Below are 19,763 nucleotides of genomic sequence, written 5' to 3'. Positions count from 1 at the left end.
AGACTCCATTTCCAAGGCTTCATGGTAACTGTTTAGAATGGGGTTATAGCCTAACAAAGTGACAAAATTTCCTCTTGGATGTGACTATGTGGCTTTTTTAAAATTGCATTTACTGGAATTATTATTTAAAAATTGCATTTACTGGCATACACATTTCTCTATCACATTCCAAGGAGCCAAGTAGGAGTCTCAGAGAATACACTGCAGGTTACAAGTTCCCTTGAAGAATCCCTTCTTTAGTAAGGAACCAAGAGCCTATCTCAGCTAATACTGCCACTTACTACATTTACTTATCTACAAATAAGAATGTATGGAGGTAAATGTATATAGTACAAAGTCAAAAATAATTTTTGTGGGGCTATATACTGGGTTGGCCAAAAAGTTCATTCGGTTTAAAAAGTAAAATTTAAAAACATATTTTTCATTTTCACCAAGAACTTAATTGAATAACATATTCCCTAACCAAACGAACTTTTTGGCCAACCCAATATATTTTTTGTCTTATCTACATGTGATCCACTAGTATAGGTAAACATGATTGAATCTATCAAAAAGTAACTTAAGAAAATGGAAGCCTTCTATTACCTTCCAAAACCACTGGATGACTTGATGATTTATGCTGTAGCCATTTTTGTACTTGGTGTGTTCTCTCCAGTCGTTCACATCCACATCTCCCAAGCCACACATCAGAAGCTACATAAGAAGAAATGTCAAACTGTAGACAACAAAAATCAGGGGTACAAAAGTCCTGTTTTAAGATAAGAGCAATATTTCTTACCTCTAGTTCATTTTCATCAAAAATTTTGATGAGATCCTGTGGTATCAGTTCAAAAAATCCCTAGAAGAAAGAATATATTTAAAACCCTAGTTACTGGGGTTAATGGACAATTCCATACTTCAGTTTCTGAGTGGGACTGGAGAAATCCCATACCCACACAGATTCCTACCACTACACGGTTCATGGGCTCTTTAACTGACATTTCAATGTCAGCAAGAAAGTACCATGTCTGTTCTCCCATTGATTCCTCAAAGTGGCTATTTTCAAACCACTCCACACTTTTCAAGCTTCCTTCTTCTCTGTGTCACCCTTTCTTTACAGCAGATAATCTCTACTTGAGAGAGAAAATAAAAGCAGTTCTGCTGGATGGAATTCCCCTCAACATTCTGCACCCTCACTTAGCACCAACATCCATGAGGGTCTTGTCCCCACTGCTGTGGAGAGAGGGACCACTTCCTCTCTGTGCTTCACTTGTTTCCCCAAGAATGTCTTCACTAAACCTTTACTAGGTCACCTTTTTTTTTTTTTTTAAGATTTTTCTGGGGATGTGGATCATTTTTCAAGTCTTTATTGCATTTGTTACAATTCTGCTTCTGTTTTATGTTTTGGTTTTTTTGTCACGAGGCATGTGGGATCTTAGTTCCCCAACCAGGGGTGGAACCTGCGTCCCCTGCACTGGAAGGCAAAGTCTTAACCACTAGACCACCAGGGAAGTCCCTATTAACTCACTCTTGAAGCATCTAAATTTGTTCAAGGCATATCTACTTTCAAAACAAAATAAGAAAGCAAACCCCTCTTTCTTCTCTTCACACCCACGTTCTGAACAGTGTTACTACACATTAGCAAATCCACTTGCCCCCCCTCATCTATCCCTCAGCCACTGCAATATGACCTCTTCACCAGTGCTTCCTGAAACTGTCCTGAAGAAAGTCAAAGACAACTTTGTCGCTACATCTAATGAATACTTTCTAGTTCCCTATCTTATCTAACTTCTCTATACTATGATATTGTTGACAATACCGTTGTTCTTGAAACTCTGTCTGCTGTTGACTGTTTTCCTCTTATGTCTCTGCCTTTGCTGATTTTCTCTGATGTCTCCTTTCCTCCTGTCCATTCCTTAAATGGTGGTGTTCCCACATCCCCATGTGTAGCCATCCACTTTAACCATTCTTACCATTCTTTTGAATTTTCCACCTTGTTTAGTCCACAGCTCCACTACAGAAAGCAGATAGTCCCCCGATCTCCATCCTTTAAATCACCCTGAGCTAGAAATCTCCCTTCCTGAGTATCATTCATGTGTATGCACAGCTCTGTTCCCACTATCCTGATCATTTCCCTTGGGGTGATTCCAGCACTTGCTCAACTAGCCTCTGCTGCTTGTCTTGCCCTCCTCTAGCTTACTATTCATTCATACCACTTCCAGAAAGATCTGAGCAAAATATACATTGAATCTTGGTATTTTATTGTTAGCAGCCTTAATGCCACCTTCCTTCCTCACTGGACTTCAGAGAAAACACCAAACAAATAGGCCCCTCATCATCTGGTTCCTCCCATCTCTCCAGACTTAGTTTTGCCTCTTGCATCCCCATTGGCTCAGATGGTAAAGAACCTGCATGCAATGAAGGCGACCCGCATTGGATCCCTTGGTTGGGAAGATCCCCTGGAGAAGGAGATGGCTACCCACTCCAGTATTCTTGCCTGATGAATTCCATGGACAGAAGAGGCTGGCGGGCTACAGTCATGGGGTTACAAAGAGTCGAACATGACTGGGCAATTAACACTTGCATCCTCTCATCCAGTATAACTGCTTGTATTTTCTCTGTTGTGTGCCCAGTTTGTCTTATTACTAAACTTTACACGTGTCGCTCCCTCTGCTTGGAACTGCATTTCCTTCTTCTCTGTGGCTGGCCAATCTCTCTACCCCTCCCACGCCCCTGCCCTCACCTCTCCCTGCTCTGGTTTCTACCTCTCTTCTCTGCTCCTCAACGACAGGACCTATTTCCTTTTGCCTTGCATAGCACCAGGCACACGGTCAGTGCTCAGTATCGAGTAAATGAAAAAGTGTGTGATAAATATTTAACAGAAGACTTTTAACTAGCTTAGGAAATGAGTGCCCTGGCAACAGTCTAAATGTCCATCAATTTGGAACTTTAAGTGACTTGTGAATTTACATTATGAATAAAATATAGCTACAAAGAAAGGTCACTATATATCTTGATATGTAAAACACCTCCAATAAGTGTTTGACAAGAGAAGAAAGGGAGTCACAAACCAACATGTATGGCATGATCCCATTTAGGAAAAGACATAAATGGCATGTTCCAGGGGTTCCCAGGGGCTTCCCTAGTAGCCCAGATGGTAAAGAATCTGCCGGCAATCCAGGAGACCTGGGTTCAATCCTTGGGTTGGGAAGATCCCCTGGAGAAGGGAATGGTTACCCACTCTAGTATTCCTGCAAGGAGAATTCCGTAGACAGAGGAGCCTAGTGGGCTATAGTTCATGCAGTTGAGAAGAGTTGGACTCGATGAGTGACTAACACTTTCACTTTTCAGGGGTTCCCAACCCCCGGGGCATGAATAAGAGCTGGTCTGGGGACTGGGCCATACAGCAGGAGGTAGGGGTGGGTGAGTCAGTGAAGCTTCATCTGCTACTCCCCATGACTTGCTTTACTGCTGAACTATCCCTCCAACTGACCCCAAGATCCACAGAAAAATTGTGTTCCGTGAAACCTGTCCCTGGGGCCAAAAAGGTTAGGGCCTGCTGATATATTCCACATCCCTTTAGGACTCTTATCCCTTTGTTCACCTATGTTTTACTTAAGGTGAGGGGAGGGGACTATAAAAGGTGAGGGGGGATCCATGCTACAGAGGACTGTTTATTGCATGGACTTCTTGAATGATTGCTTTTTAACTCAACATCTATTCATTTAATACTCTGTTGGTATGAAAACAAGGGCTTCCCTGGTAGCTCAGCTGGTAAAGAATCCACCTGCAATGCAGGAGACCCCAGTTCAATTTCTGGGTCGGGAAGATCCCCTGGAGAAGGGATAGGCTACACACTCCAGGATTCTTGCCTGGAGAATTCCATGGACAGAGGAGCCTGGTGGGCTACAGTTCATGGAGTTGTAGAGTTGGACATGCCTGAGCGAGTAACACTTTACTTCAGTACGAAAACATAATTTAAAATGGCTTTAAAAAGCAAATCACATACTACTTTTTTCTCTGATACAATCAGGCCCCTTTTCTCTCTGATATGATATGGACTGTGCTTTGAAACTATAGAAGAGGAAACAAAAGAAAGTGAATACCTCTTTAAAAGCAGCCATTTGCTTCTGGATTCGGTTTACAAATCGCCATTGTATTACAAGACTAGAAGAAATAAAACATTTTATCTTTTTCACAGGGAATAAGAAAAGATGTTAAGGTATACATATTCTGGTTAGAAACAAAAAATAAAGACTAGCTAAGCCCAACGCAAGAACTGAATGAGTGAGTAAAAGTATAGAATTGTTATAGTAAAGAATATTGAGACTCTGACTCTGACTCTAGAGAAAGTAAAAGAAGATACAAAGAATCTTCACAGAAAGAAGTACAAAATTATTTCCAATAAAATATTGACTAAAAATAGTAAAGTATAACAAAATACTTACTAGATATATTCCTTTTTGTTCTTATTGGTGACAACTATTTCTGATCCACCATTTTTCAACTCATGTTGATGTGTCTGAAATTAAGCATGATACCTTTATATGTTATTTTAGTGAAAAAAATATAGTATACATATTACAGTTATACAAGAAGCCTGGTGTTTTAAATTAAATCCACTCAAAAGCTAAGGAAACTTGAAATATTAGTTTCACTAAAATACATATGGAATGAGTCAAAAGTCAAGGAAGCAGAAATTCTTTCTGAGAGACAGCTTTTGTTAGGGGAAAATAAATTTTAAAATAGAATGCAGAAATGTGTTGAGTATATGCATTACTTAATGTCTAAATTTATAAAGTTTTGCTTAAGTTATTAAGCTTAAGTTCTAAAGCGTCACAATTTATGTACCATTTAAATAAATCAAAATTTACAAACCTGTCCAAAAAGTTCTTCATCTATGACAAACCTGAGGTCCAATTCTGTTGGATCATTTTCAAGAATCCATCTTAATGAATTGTAATACTCACTATCCTAGATGGGATAAATTGCACATTTAAAATTTGTGTACAGAAAGAAGACACCTGAATCTGCAAAGAAAGTAGTGGAAGGTCTGAATAATTGGGCAAAGATGAAAAGGTCAGATGGATCTCTTTTACACACACACACACACACACACACACACACACACACGTTACAAAAAGAGATGAATAGTAAGTATATGAGTATAAATACAGATATTGGGACTTCCCTGGCAGTCCAGTGGTTAGGATGCCATACCTCCACTGCAGGGGGTTGTGAGTTCCATCCCTGGTCGGGGAACTAAGATCCAGCATGCCACAGGATGTGGCCAAAAAAAAAATGCATTTATCAATAGCATGGTGCCTCCTTAAAAGTTTAGAAGTTTATTTCTGTTGGGAAGCAGTGGAGGTACAGATTTCTATTATCCAGTTAAAGGGTCAGTTCTGAGATATATCCTAACTTCCATGATACTCAGGGGCTCTCAACACCTGTCCATATGGCCAATGAGACTGTGTTTGAAATGCTTAAGTAACTATCAGGAAACTGCTATTTATACTTGGCCCTAAACTGAAGAAAAATCTCAAATTAAATATAGAACCTTAATTTTCTAACTCCAATAACTATGCAGTGTTATGATTTATAAAGAACCATACTGTTCATGGGCTTCCCATGTAGCACTAATGGTAAAGAACACACCTGCCAATGCAGGAGACATAAGAGATGCAGGTTCAATCCCTGGGTTGGGAAGATCCCCTGGAGGAGGGCATAGCAGCCCACTCTAGTATTCTTGCCTGGAGAACCCCATGGACAGATGAGCCTGGAGGGCTATAGTTCATAGGGTTGCAAAGAGCTAGACACCACTGAAGTAACTAAGCGTGCATGCACATAATGTTCACACTGATAATATGTCACAAGAAAGGGACTTGGTACCATGGAAGAGACCTTGGAATCCATGTGTTCTACACGTTGTATGATGCTATTCAGCATGGGTTACAAGAGTACAGTCAAGAATTTAATTATTGGGTTTCTGTTTCTCTGTAGTAGCCTCATTTCAAAACTTTGCTTTGGACTGCTAGTTTGAAAACATGTCATTCATCACAAATGATCACAATTCAAATACTGACACAAGAGACACATACAATTATTGTATATAGCATGCTGAAGTATTTAGGGAGAAATTTACTCATACCTGAAACTTTCTTTGAAATGCACCAAAGAAATAAGATGGATTGATGGATAGGGAGCAGACATGTGGATAGGTATGTCATGAAGTAAGTATGGATAAAAAGCCAATTGTGGAATCTGGGTGGTGGATATATACATATCCATTGTAAAACTTTTTCAACTCTATCATATGTTAGTAAATTTTCAAAATAAAATGTTGGGGGAAATGTTCATCTACATTCAGAACATCTGTTGATTTCTTCATCGTTAAAAAGTAAGTCTTTAAAATATTCAGTTGCCTGTTAAATTATACTTTATATGATAAGTAAAAAAGACATACCACTGATTCCATATCATGAAGTGTTATTGGCTTGTGCAGCATCATCTTATAAAATGGGCGGATGAAAAAACCTTGCAAAAAATCAAATATATTTAAAATGATTACCAAGCAAAAGAAATCAGATAATTACATACAAAAAGTTTTAGGTTTAATACTAACCATCTGAATAAAGTAAATCACAAAGAGAAAAATATTGCATATTAATGCATATAAATGGGATCTATAAAAATGGTACTGATGAACCTATTTGCAAGGCAGGAATAGAGACACAGACATAGAGAACAGACTTGTAGACACAGTGGGGGAAGGAGAGGGTGGGATGAATTGACAGAGTAGCATTAAAACATATACACTACTGGAGGGCGGTATCAAGATGGCGGAGGAATAGGATGGGGAAACCACTTTCTCCCTCACAAATTCATCGAAAGATCATTTGAACGCTGAGCAAATACCACAAAACAACTTCTGAACACTGGAGGAGGACACCAGGCACCCAGAAAGGGAGCGCGTTGTCTTTGAAAGGAGGTAGGACAAAATATAAAGATAATAAGAGAGACAAAAGAGTTAGGGATGGAGACCCATCCCGGGGAGGGAGTCGTAAAAGAGGAGAAGTTTTAAAACACCAGAACCCTCTCACCGGTGGGTGTGTAGGGAGTTTTGGAATCTCAGAGGGCAACATAACCGGGAGGAAAAAATAAATAAATAAAACCCAAAGATTATGCACCTAACTGCAGCTCCCAGCGGAGAAGTAGCCCAGACGCTCCTGTCCACCACCAGCAAGCGGGGGCTAAACTGGGAGACGCAGGCTGCACTGCTTAGGGTAAGGACTGGGCCTGAATGCCCTAAGGGCAATCTGAGGGAGCTAACCTCAGATAGCAACCCAAACTGTGGGATAGCCAGAGAGAGAAAAAAATAAGAGGAAAGAGAGAGAGAGAGAACTTTCCCATGAAAAGCTCTAACTTAAGGCACTGCTGGGTCCACTCACAGAACAAAGGACTGAGCAAATACCAGAGGAGAGCTAGCTGACAGCAGGCTGGCCCATCCTCCACCAGAGGCAGAAAGGCAGGTGGGTGACAGCACAGCCGGAAGACAAGGGGCAAACTTGGCCCCAGAGATGGCATCCTCTACCAAACTGGGAGCAGGCTCCCAGTTGCTAATCAAGTCTTCCTGGGATCCTGGACAGTTAACATCTGCCAGCAGGGTCGCAGCCAGAGATCAGCTCCCCAGAGGAGACACATGGCACACCTGAGACAGTGCTCCTGCTGTGCACCCAGGAAATTGAGCAGCTGGGACGGGGAGGTGATAAGACGCATCGCCCCACCTGGGGAGTGTGAGCTTGCCAAGCACCTGGTCACCTGAGCTGCTCAGACCTGAGAAGGGCACAAAACGCAGGCCCAACTGGGTCTGTGCCTTTGTGGAGTACCCGAGAACCTGAACCTGAGCAGTTTAGACCTGGCAAATGCACGCAACCTAGGGCCCATCTTAGACAGTTCCCCTGCAGAGCGACCTGGAGCCTGAGCAGTGTAGACCAGGAAAGCACACACACTGTGAGTGGGGGCAAACCCAGTGTGGCCCAGACACTGCGAGCACTCTCCACACATGCCAGTGATATTTGTTTGCAGTGTTCCTCCCTCCCTCCCCACAGCACAATTGAACAAGTGAGCCTAAATAAATGACCACCTTCGCCCCCTTGTGTCAGGGCAGAAGTTAGATACTGAAGAGACTTGCAAACAGAGGAAGCCAAAATAAACAAAGAAGAGGGAACCACTTTGGAAGTGACATATGCAACAGATTAAAACCCTGTAGTTAGCATTGGCTACACTGGAAGGGACCTATAGACCCTGAGAAGAAGTATAAGCTGGAACAAGAAACTATCTGAAACTGAACTATCTGAAACTGACCCCACACTGCCCTCAACAGCTGCTGAGAAATTCCTAGATATATTTTACTATTATCATTTTTTAATTAAAAAAAAAAACTTTTTTATTTTTAAGTTCTTTATTATTCCTTTAATTTTCATTTTTAAAACCTATTATTACCTTGCAAAAAAAAGACCCTATTTTTAAAGCAAATTTTATATTTATATATATATATATATATTTTATAACTTTTGCATTTTTTTTTAATATTGTATTTTTGAGAGTCTAACCTCTACTCTAGATTTTTATTCTTTGCTTTTTGGTATTTGTTATCAATTCTGTACCCTTAAGAATCCAATCTTCAGTACCCATTTTTACTTTGGAGTGAGATTACTGGCTTGACTGCTCTCTCCCCTTTTGACACTCCTTTCTCTCCCCCAGGTCACCTTTATCTCCTCCCTCCCCCTTCTCATCTCTACTTAACTCTGTGAATCTCTTTGGGTGTTCTGGGCTGTGGAGAACTGATCACAGGCTAGATTGGTCTCTCTCCTTTTAACTCCCCCTCCTCTCTTCCTGGTCACCTCTATCTCCCCCCTCCCTCTTCTCTTCTCCATGTAACTCTGTGAACCTCTCTGGGTGTCCCCCACTGTGGAGAATCTTTTCACCATTAACCTAGATGTTTTATCATCAGTGCTGTATGGATGGAGAAGTCTTGAGGCTACTGTAAGAATAAGACTGAAAGCCAGAGGCAGGAGGCTTAAATTCAAAACTTGAGAACACCAGAAAATTCCTGACTCCAGGGAACATTAATCGACAAGAGCTCACCCAAAAGCCTCCATACCTACACTGAAACCAAGCTCCATCCAAGAGCCATCAAGTTTCAGAGCAAGACATACCAAGCTAATTCTCCACAATGCAGGAACATAACCCTGAACACAAAAATACAGGTGGCCAAAGTCACACCAAACTCAGAGACACCTCAAAACTCACTACTGGACACTTCACTGAACTCCAGAGAGAAGAGATCCAGCACCACACACCAGAACACTGAAGCAAGCTTCTCTAATCAGGAAACCTTGACAAGCCACTCATCCAACCCCACCCACAGGTAGGAACCTCCACAATAAAAAGGAACCACAAACTTCCAGCATACAGAAAGGCCACCCCAAACACAGCAACCTAAACAAGATGAAAAGGCAGAGAAATATTCAGCAGGTAAAGGAACATGATAAAAGCCCACCAAACCAAGCAAAAGAGGAAGAGATAGGGAGTCTACTTGAAAAAGAATTCAGAATTCAGTTCAGTTCAGTTCAGCTGCTCAGTCGTGTCTGACTCTTTGTGACCCCATGAACCGCAGTACGCCAGGCCTCCCTGTCTATCACCAACTCCTTGAGTCCACCCAAACCCATGTCCATCGAGTCAGCGATGTCATCCAGCCATCTCATCCTCAATGATCCAAAATCTTGAAAACGAAATGGAGTTACAGATAAACAGTCTGGAGACAAGGATTGATAAGATGCAAGAAAAGTTTAACAAGGACCTAGAAGAAATAAAAAAGAGTCAATAAATAATGAATAATGCAATAACTGAGATCAAAAGCACTCTGGAAGGAACCAACAGTAGAATAACTGAGGCAGAAGATAGGATAAGTGAGGTGGAAGACAGAATGGTGGAAATAAATGAAGCAGAGAGGAAAAAAGAATTAAAAGAAATGAGGACAACCTCAGAGACCTCTGAGACAATGTTAAACACCCCAGCATTCAAATCATAGGAGTCCCGGAAGAAAAAGACAAAAAGAAAGGCCATGAGAAAATACTTGAGGAGATAACAGTTGAAAACTTCCCTAAAATGGGGAAGGAAACAGCCACTCAAGTCCAAGAAACCCAAAAAGTCCAAAACAGGATAAACCCAAGGCGGAATACTCCAAGACACATATTAATCAAATTAATGAAAAGCAAACACAAAGAACAAATATTAAAAGCAGCAAGGGAAAAACAACAAATAACTCACAAGGGGATCCCCATAAGGATAACAACTGATCTTTCAATAGAAACTCTTCAAGCCAGAAGGGAATGGAAGGACATACTTAAAGTGATGAAAGAGAAAACCCTACAACCTAGATTACTGTACCTAGCAAGGATCTCATTCATATATGAAGGAGAAATCAAAAGCTTTACAGACAAGCAAAAGCTGACAGAATTCAGCACCACCAAACCAGCTCTTCAACAAATGCTAAAGGATCTTTTCTAGACAGGAAACACAGAAAAGATTTATAAACTCGAACCCCAAACAACAAAGTAAATGGCAATGGGACCATTCTTATCAATAATTACTTTAAATGTAAATGGGTTGAATGCCCCAACCAAAAGACAAAGACTGGCTGAATGGATACAAAAACAAGACCCCTATATATGCTGTCTGCAAGAGACCCACCTCAAACCTAGGGACACATACAGACTGAAAGTGAAGGGCTGGAAAAAGATATAGCACGCAAATGGAGACCAAAAGAAAGCAGGAGTAGCAATACTCATATCAGATACAATAGACTGAAATAAAGGCTGTGAAAGAGACAAAGAAGGATACTATGTAATGATCAAAGGATCAATCCAAGAAGAAGATGTAACAATTATAAATATATATGCACCCAACACAGGAGCACCACAACCACAATATGTAAGGCAAATGCTGCTGCTGCTGCTGCTGCTAAGTCACTTCGGTCGTGTCCGACTTTGTGCCACCGCATAGACGGCAGCCCACCAGGCTCCCCCGTCCCTGGGATTCTCCAGGCAAGAACACTGGAGAGGGTTGCCATTTCCTTCTCCAATGCATGAAAGTGAAAGGTGAAAGTGAAGCCGCTCAGTCGTGTCTGACTCTTTGCAATCCCATAGACTGCAGCCTACCAGGCTCCTCCCTCCATGGGATTTTCCAGGCAAGAGTACTGGAGTGGGTTGCCATTGCCTTCTCTGAAGGCAAATGCTAACAAGTATGAAAGGGGAAATTAACAGTAACACCATAATAGTGGGAGACTTTAATACCCCACTCACACCTATGGATAGATCAACTAAACAGAAAATTAGCAAGGAAACACAAACTTTAAATGATACAATGGTCCAGTTAGACATAATTGATATCTATAGGACATTTCACCCTAAAACAATGAATTTCACCTTTTTCTAAAGTGCACACGGAAACTTCTCCAGGATAGATCACATCCTGGGCCATAAATCTAGCCTTGGTAAATTCAAAAAAAATTGAAATCATCTCAAACATCTTTTCTGACCACAATGCAGTAAGATTAGATGTCAACTACAGGGAAAAAACTATTAAAAATACAAACATATGGAGGCTAAACAACACACTTTTGAATAACCAACAAGTCACAGAAGAAATCAAAAAAGAAATCAAAATATGCATAGAAACGAATGAAAATGAAAACACAACAACCCCAAACCTATGGGATTCAGTAAAAGCAGTCCTAAGGGGAAGGTTCATAGCAATAAAAGCCTACCTCGAGAAACAGGAGAGAAATCAAATAAATGACCTAACTCTACACCTAAAGCAACTAGAAAAAGAAGAAATGAAGCACCCCAGGGTTAGTAGAAGGAAATAAATCATAAAAATTAGGGCAGAAATAAATGCAAAAGAAACAAAAGAGACCATAGCCAAAATCAACAAAGCTAAAAGCTCATTCTTTGAGAAGATAAATAAAATAGACAAACCATTAGCCAGACTCATCAAGAAAAAAAGGGAGAAGAATCAAATCAACAAAATTAGAAATGAAATTGGAGAGATCACAACAGACAACACAGAAATACAAAGGATTATAAGAGACTACTATTAGCAACTACATGCCAATAAAATGGACAACTTGGAAGAAATGGACAAATTCTTAGAAAAGTATAACTTTTCAAAACTGAACCAGTTTTGGTTCAGTAGAGGATCATGTCTTCTGCAAACAGTGAGAGTTTTACTTCTTCTTTTCCAATCTGGATTCCTTTTATTTCTTTTTCTTTTCTGATTGCTGTGGCTAAAACTTCCAAAACTATGTTGAATAGTAGTGGTGAGAGTGGGCATCCTTGTCTTTGTTCCTGACTTTAGGGGAAATGCTTTCAATTTTTCACCATTGAAGATAATGTTTGCTTTAGGGAAAACCTAAAGACTCCACCAGAAAATTACTAGAGCTAAACAACGAATACTAAAGCTGCAGGATATAAAATTAACACACAGAAATCCCTTGCATTCCTATCACTAACAATGAGAAAACAGAAATAGAAAATCTTAACAGACCCATCACAAGCACAGAAATTGAAACTGTAATCAGAAATCTTCCAACAAACAAAAGCCCAGGACCAGATGGCTTCACAGATGAATTCTACCAAAAATTTAGAGAAGAGTTAACACCTATCCCACTCAAACTCTTCCAGAAAATTGCAGAGGAAGGTAAACTTCCAAACTCATTCCATGAGGCCACCATCACTCTAATACCAAAACCAGACAAAGATGCCACAAAAAAAGAAAACTATAGGCCAATATCATTGATGAACATAGATGCAAAAATCCTTAACAAAATTCTAGCAAACAGAATCCAACAACGTATTAAAAAGATCATACATCATGATGAAGTGGGCTTTATCCCGGGGATCCAAGGATTCTTCAATATTCACAAATCAATAAATGTAAACACCGCATTAACAAATTGAAAGATAAAAACCATATGATTATCTCAATAGATGCAGAGAAAGCCTTTGACAAAATTCAACATCCATTTATGATAAAAACCCTCCAGAAAGAGGCATAGAAGGAATATACCTCAACATAATAAAAGCCATATATGATAAAATCACAGCAAACATTATCTTCAATGGTGAAAAATTGAAAGCATTTCCCCTAAAGTCAGGAACAAAGACAAGGATGCCCACTCTCACCACTACTATTAACATAGTTTTGGAAGTTTTAGCCACAGCAATCAGAAAAGAAAAAGAAATAAAAGGAATTAAGATTGGAAAAGAAGAAGTAAAACTCTCACTGTTTGCAGATGACATGATCCTCTACATAGAAAACCCTAAAGACTCCACCAGAAAATTACTAGAGCTAAACAATGAATATAGTAAAGCTGCAGGATATAAAATTAACACACAGAAATCCTTTGCATTCCTATACACTAACAATGAGAAAACAGAAAGAGAAATTAAGGAAACAATTCCATTCACCACTGCAACGAGAAGAATTAAATACTTAGGAGTAAATCTACCTAAAGAAACAAAAGACCTATATATAGAAAACTATAAAACACTGATGAAAGAAATCAAAGAGGACACAGATAGACGGAGAAATATACCATGTTCATGGATTGGAAGAATCAATCTAGTGAAAATGAGTATACTATCCAAAGCAATCTATAGATTCAATGCAATCCCTATCAAGCTACCAACGGTATTTTTCACAGAACTAGAACAAATAATTTCACAATTTGTATGGGAATACAAAATACCTCAAATAGCCAAAGCAATCTTGAGGAAGAAGAATGGAACTGGAGGAATCAACCTGCCTGACTTCAGGCTATACTAAAAAGCAACAGTCATCAAGACAGTATGGTACTGGCACAAAGACAGAAACATAGATCAATGGAACAAAATAGAAAGCCCAGAGATAAACCCACGCACCTATGGACACCTTATCTTTGACAAAGGAGGCAAGAATATACAATGGAGAAAAGACAATGTCTTTAACAAGTGGTGCTGGGAAAACTGGTCAACCACTTGTAAAAGAATGAAACTAGAACACTTTCTAACACCATACACAAAAATAAACTCAAAATGGATTAAAGATCTAAATGTAAGACCAGAAACTATAAAACTCCTAGAGGAAAACATAGGCAAAACACTCTCTGACATACATCATAGCAGGATCCTCTATGACCCACCTCCCAGAGTAATGGAAATAAAAGCAAAAATAAACAAATGGGACCTAATTAAACTTAAAAGCTTTTGCACAACGAAGGAAACTATAAGCAAGGTGAAAAGACAGCCTTCAGAATGGGAGAAAATAATAGCAAACAAAGCAACTGACAAAGAATTAATCTCAAAAATATACAAGCAGCTCCTGCAGCTCAATTCCAGAAAAATAAACGACCCAATCAAAAAAAGGGGCCAAAGAACTAAATAGACATTTCTCCAATGAAGACATACAGATGGTTAACAAGCACATGAAAAGATACTCAACATCACTCATTATCAGAGACATGCAAATCAAAACCACAATGAGGTACCATCTCACGCCAGTCAGAACGGCTGCTATCAAAAAGTCAACAAACACTAAATGCTGGAGAGGGTGTGGAGAAAAAGGAACCCTCTTACAATGTTGGTGGGAATGCAAACTAGTACAGCCACTATGGAGAACAGTGTGGAGATTTCTTAAAAAGCTGGAAATAGAACTGCCATACGACCCAGCAATCCCACTGCTGGGCATACACACCGAGGAAACCAGAACTGAAAGAGACACGTGTACCCCAATGTTCATTGCAGCACTGTTTACAATAGCCAGGACATGGAAGCAACCTAGGTGTCCATTGGCAGACGGATGGATAAGAAAGCTGTGGTACATGTACACAAAAGAATATTACTCGGCTATTAAAAAGAATGCATTTGAATCAGTTCTGATGAGGTGGATGAAACTGGAGCCTATTATACAGAGCGGAGTAAGTCAGAAAGAAAAACACCAATATAGTATATTAACGTATATATATATGGAATTAAGAAAGATGGTGATGATGACCCTATGTGTGAGACAGCAAAAGAGACACAGATGTAAAGAACAGATTTTTGGACTCTGTGGGAGAAGGCGAGGGTGGGATAATTTGAGAGAATAGCATTGAAACATGTATATTATCATATATGAAACAGACCGCCAGTCCAGGTTTGATGCATGAGACAGGGTGCTCAAGGCTGGTACACTGGGATGACCCTGAGGGATGGGATGGGGAGGGAGATGGGAGGGAGGGTCAGGATGGGGAACACATGTACACCCATGGGTTGATTCATATGAATGTATGGCAAAAACCACCACAATATTGTAAAGTAATTAGCCTCCAATTAAAAGAAAAAAAAGAAAAAAACCCCATATACACTACCATGTGTAAAATAAGATAGCTAGTAGGAAGCTGCTGTATAACACAGGGAGCTCAGCTCAGCTCTGTGGCAACTGAGGGGGGTGGGATAGGGGGTTGGGTGGAAGGGAGACTCATGAGGGAGGGATATATACACACACACACACACATGACTGATTCACGTTGATGTACTGTGAAAACCAACACAACATGTAAAGCAATTATCCTCCAATTAAAAAAAAAATACTAACCATCCAACAGTTTGCCATGATACACTGCCATCCCAGCTACCCGACCAATAAACTTGAAGTAAGAGAGGTGATCTTCATTACACAGTCCAGAATTGGGATTTATCTGTAGGGTATAATTATCCCTGTAAAGATAACCACATTTAAATGCTCCTTTCTATATTTCATATAAAAATTTTAATATGACAGGTAATTGTAAATCGTCTCCCTCTTTTTACAGTTGTTCAACTCTATTACAACCATATTAAACCACTGGATTTAATGGTTTTAAAAATAGTCATTTTGTTCAAAAGGTGAACACAATCCAAATGTTTTTGAAAGCTAAACGGATCAACAAATGTGGTATAGACACAGAATGGGATATTACACAGCCTTCAAAAGGAAGGAAATTCTACCACATGCTGCTACTTGGATAAACCTTGAGAACACTATGCTAATGAAGTTAAGTCAGTTATAAAAGGTCAAATACTGTATGATTCTACTTATACAAGGTACTGAGAATAGTCCAGTTCATAGAGACAGAAAGTAGAATGGTTAATGACAGGGAATGGGGGAGATCACATTTCAAGGATACAGAGTCTCAGTGTGGGATGATGAAAAAGTTCTGGAGGTAGATGGTGGTGATGGTTACACAACAACGAATGCACTCAACATGATAAGAATGGTAAATTTTATGTTATGCATATTTCACTATAACTTTTAAGTTATTTCTGAAACATCATTAGTTACCCTCTCCCCTTTCCTGGCACATTGTGTCTTACATTTCCCTCCCATCATATCACTCTGTTATTTTCAAAACAGTGATTTTTTTTTTTTCTGTACAGTCATTGTAAAGGTACTTACGTAGCAGAATATTCAAACAACCCATAATAAGGGTTAAACATTTCCTTCGAAATCAGAAAGAACCATTCTCTGGCAACTCCTCCATAATCTAGTCCCTTTTCACCATCAAACTCAATCCACAGTCTAGCCTTGAGGAAGTCTGCTCTCTTGACCCCCATAATCCTCCTGTAAGAGTCCTCAAGAACAGTTGCACGGCGAAGCTTCATTTCAAATTTGTTTGGAATGTCATTCTGAAAATCCAGAGAAGACAGACTGTTTAAATCAGTTCAACACCCATTTCTCTCATTAACATTATAAAATTCACTGTATTTTATTCCTGTGCCCGAGATCCTTTTTCAGGGATAACAGGCCTAGGTATATTGTCTTGTATTCCCTCCACAGTATTAAAGAACTCATGCATTTTCTCTAGTCACATAATAACAAAGACTTCTCATTTTCACTTTTGAAGAAGCAGCTACTGATGGTGACAGTAACACTCACAAGGAGGCATTTCATGAGCAGTCATTTCCACCTTAAGATCCAAGAAAGACATTCTGTGACCAACAGTCAGTCAAGTCACTGCCTGCTATCAATACTTGTCTGCCTGTCAGCTCAGGGTTCTTCCCTGCCCTCCATATTTCCTCTCTGGAGCCTGTCTACTTCACTCATTAACAGGTGCTAACTTTTACAGAAATTGTTCCCAGAATTTTAATGGGTTAACTCATTTACTCCTCATAACAACATTATGAAGAACCTACTATTACTGTCTTCATTTTACGGATCAAGAAACTAAAGATACAAGTTAAGAAAGTCTTAGCTTCTGAGCTTCTGTTCTTAACGAATGAGCTACATTGCCTCATTTATCTTTTGTACATAATTTGCTTATACGACAAATGTAGATAACTATGCTTTTAGGCAGACCTTACTGTAAATTATATAGAAATATATCTGAATATTTTATTTTTGAATACTGTGTGGAATGTTCCAGTGGAAACCATGAAAAGAAAACATGCCATCAACATTCTGTAGAATCAAGAAAAGGAAAGAGGGTAAGCTCTAAATCAATTTCGCTCACAAAATACTTAGGAAACGTGGAAAGCCCTTAGAAACATAATGATATAAACAGTTTATATAAGCAATATAAGTATAACATAAGTTTTGTGGAGCAATTAAGCCCATGTGCCACAACTACTGAGGCTGAGGGCTGCAACTGAAGTATGGTATACTTCCTCTCTGTGTAAGCAGCAGAGGAAGCAAACCATAAACAGTTTCCTCTGCTGCTTATGCAATTTAAAAAACTGGTAAGACTAGAGAAAAGCAATTTTATAATTTTAGACAGTGGGCAAACCACTAGTGCAGGTAAGTGACTCAACAAGCACTTATTCAAGGCCCACTCTGGGCCAGGTCCATGCTAGGTGGGTACTGCAAAGGGGCCAGAGATGGGAGGAAAAGGGAATGAAAACATGGCATAAGATGTGGTCACTTCTTCAGGGAGTTTATAATCTGGTGTGTGTGTGAGAAATAAATGTAAATGTTACTAATTCTGAGGTTTAAAAGAGTAGAAAAATCGCTAACAATAGAAACAGAAGCAAAGTTTTGTAGGCTAAAAAAAAAAAAAGAGCTGTTAATTACAAGTGAGACAACCAAGGAGGCTTTGAGAGAAAGTCCTGTCTGGGGTGGGAAGGTAGAGAAGGGCTGAGGAACAGCAAGCAGGGAGAGGGGTCCCAGCCATCTGAGAGCTGGATGGTACAGAAAGAGGAGGGGAAGAAGAGGAGGGATTCGAGTAGAAGGAGTTGCAGAAGCAGTCTGAGGCTTCAGTGTAGACAGTGTGAAGGCTGCCTAGGAAGAGCTGCTGAGCAGGGAGTCACAGGATCAGACTGCCTGCTATGTTCTCAGAGGCTGACGCCATCAGATCTAAAAGGCATTTCAGTGGAGCTTTCCCAATGGCTCAGTGGGTAAAGATTCTGCCTGCAATGCAGGAGACACAAGACACTGGGGGTTCGATCCCTGGGTCGGGAAGATCCCCTGGAGGAGGAAATGGCAACCAACTCCAGTATTCTTGCCTGGAAAATCCCATGGACAGAGGAGCCTGGAAGGCCACAGTCCATGGGGTCAAAAAGAGTTGGAAATGACTAAGCAACTAAGCACACACAAGGGGAGACAAAAGACACACTGGTCAGTGAAAGACCCCGAAACAGCCTGAGTGGCAGAAAATGAATGGGCCCTCTTAAGTGAGCGACAGCAACAGACGGGAGGCCACAGGAGCAATTTCCACATCTGAGCTGAGTGGTGGATCATGCATGGGTTCTGGAGTCAGGTGACTCTGTGTTCAAGTCCTGGCTTCAGCTTGCACATCTTTTCTAACGCTTAATTACCTCATCTATAAAATAGGGACAATAAAAGTATTTACCCTTAGGGAGCTGTTTCAGGAACAACTGGGACAATGCACTGCATGTGCTGACACAGTGCCTGGCACACAGTGATCTCAATAATGATTAACCACCCTTATTTCCAAACTAACGACATGTTAAGGATGAGGTGCAGGGAAAGGATAAAGGCAGCTGAAGGCTTTGGAGCACTGCTTCACACATTTTTGTCTCCACCTTGATGCTCTGCTCTTTTGCTGTGATGTGATGTGTCCAGACAGGAGTCTTACTTCTTAAATCCTGCTTGGGACATTTTGTTAAACTGAGGATTCAGATTCTCAGCCTATTCCTCAGGCTCTTCTTCTGGAACAGCTTCATGTCTCTTAATCTTTTCTTTCATAATTTCACCTTCTTATATACCTTTCTTGCATTCAGGGTAATTTCTTCTCTCAATCCCCAATCTGGTATGTCATGTGAGTTAGGAGCACGGACTCTGGCACTGCACCACTTGGTTCGTACCTGGCTTTGCTGCTAATAACCATGGAACTTGATCACATTGCCTAGTTTCTCTGAGCCTCAGCTTCCTCAACTCTACGATGTGATAATAATAGTCCCTTCATTATAGAGTTATTGCAGAGATTACACAGGGATCATACATGTAACTTAGGAAAATGCTTAGTATGTGGTCAGAACTCAATAAAAATTACCACTTTCATTATGGTTTTGTGTTCTGTGACCTGCTGCTTAGAGAATATCAACCGTTAGACACTGTAACGTGTTTATAAGTATTCAGACTGGCAGATGGAGAAGCTAACACTTCTATTCCAAGACCAGTGTCTTGTCATTACGAGTGAAAATATTTACCATATAAGTAATTCAAAACAGACTTAGAATCCCAAAGAATTTTAAGAAGTAGAA

At 40.0% G+C, this 19,763-nt stretch overlaps 1 protein-coding gene across 7 annotated transcripts in view; it reads right to left on the bottom strand.

The window, feature by feature from the left end:
* The window catches only part of NEDD4 (NEDD4 E3 ubiquitin protein ligase), a 141,129-nt gene that overhangs the window by 6,542 nt on the left and 114,824 nt on the right, over positions 1 to 19,763 (bottom strand). For all 7 annotated transcript variants that reach the window (XM_081510235.1, XM_081510234.1, XM_081510230.1 and 4 more), the window contains 8 exons: positions 16,501 to 16,730; positions 15,661 to 15,782; positions 6,446 to 6,516; positions 4,858 to 4,953; positions 4,428 to 4,501; positions 4,086 to 4,146; positions 779 to 838; positions 586 to 693 (listed from right to left, as the gene is read on the bottom strand). In XM_081510235.1, coding sequence (XP_081366361.1) covers positions 586 to 693; positions 779 to 838; positions 4,086 to 4,146; positions 4,428 to 4,501; positions 4,858 to 4,953; positions 6,446 to 6,516; positions 15,661 to 15,782; positions 16,501 to 16,730 — 822 coding nt within the window. The remainder of the gene's footprint in view (positions 1 to 585; positions 694 to 778; positions 839 to 4,085; positions 4,147 to 4,427; positions 4,502 to 4,857; positions 4,954 to 6,445; positions 6,517 to 15,660; positions 15,783 to 16,500; positions 16,731 to 19,763) is intronic.

The sequence above is a fragment of the Giraffa tippelskirchi genome, chromosome 7, assembly GCF_054371585.1.
Source record: "Giraffa tippelskirchi isolate mGirTip1 chromosome 7, T2T-mGirTip1v1.2.pri, whole genome shotgun sequence".
In the NCBI taxonomy this organism is placed as follows: Eukaryota; Metazoa; Chordata; class Mammalia; order Artiodactyla; family Giraffidae; genus Giraffa; species Giraffa tippelskirchi.
Note: the sequence above shows the minus strand (reverse complement) of the source record. Positions and strands in the feature narration are given on the sequence as shown.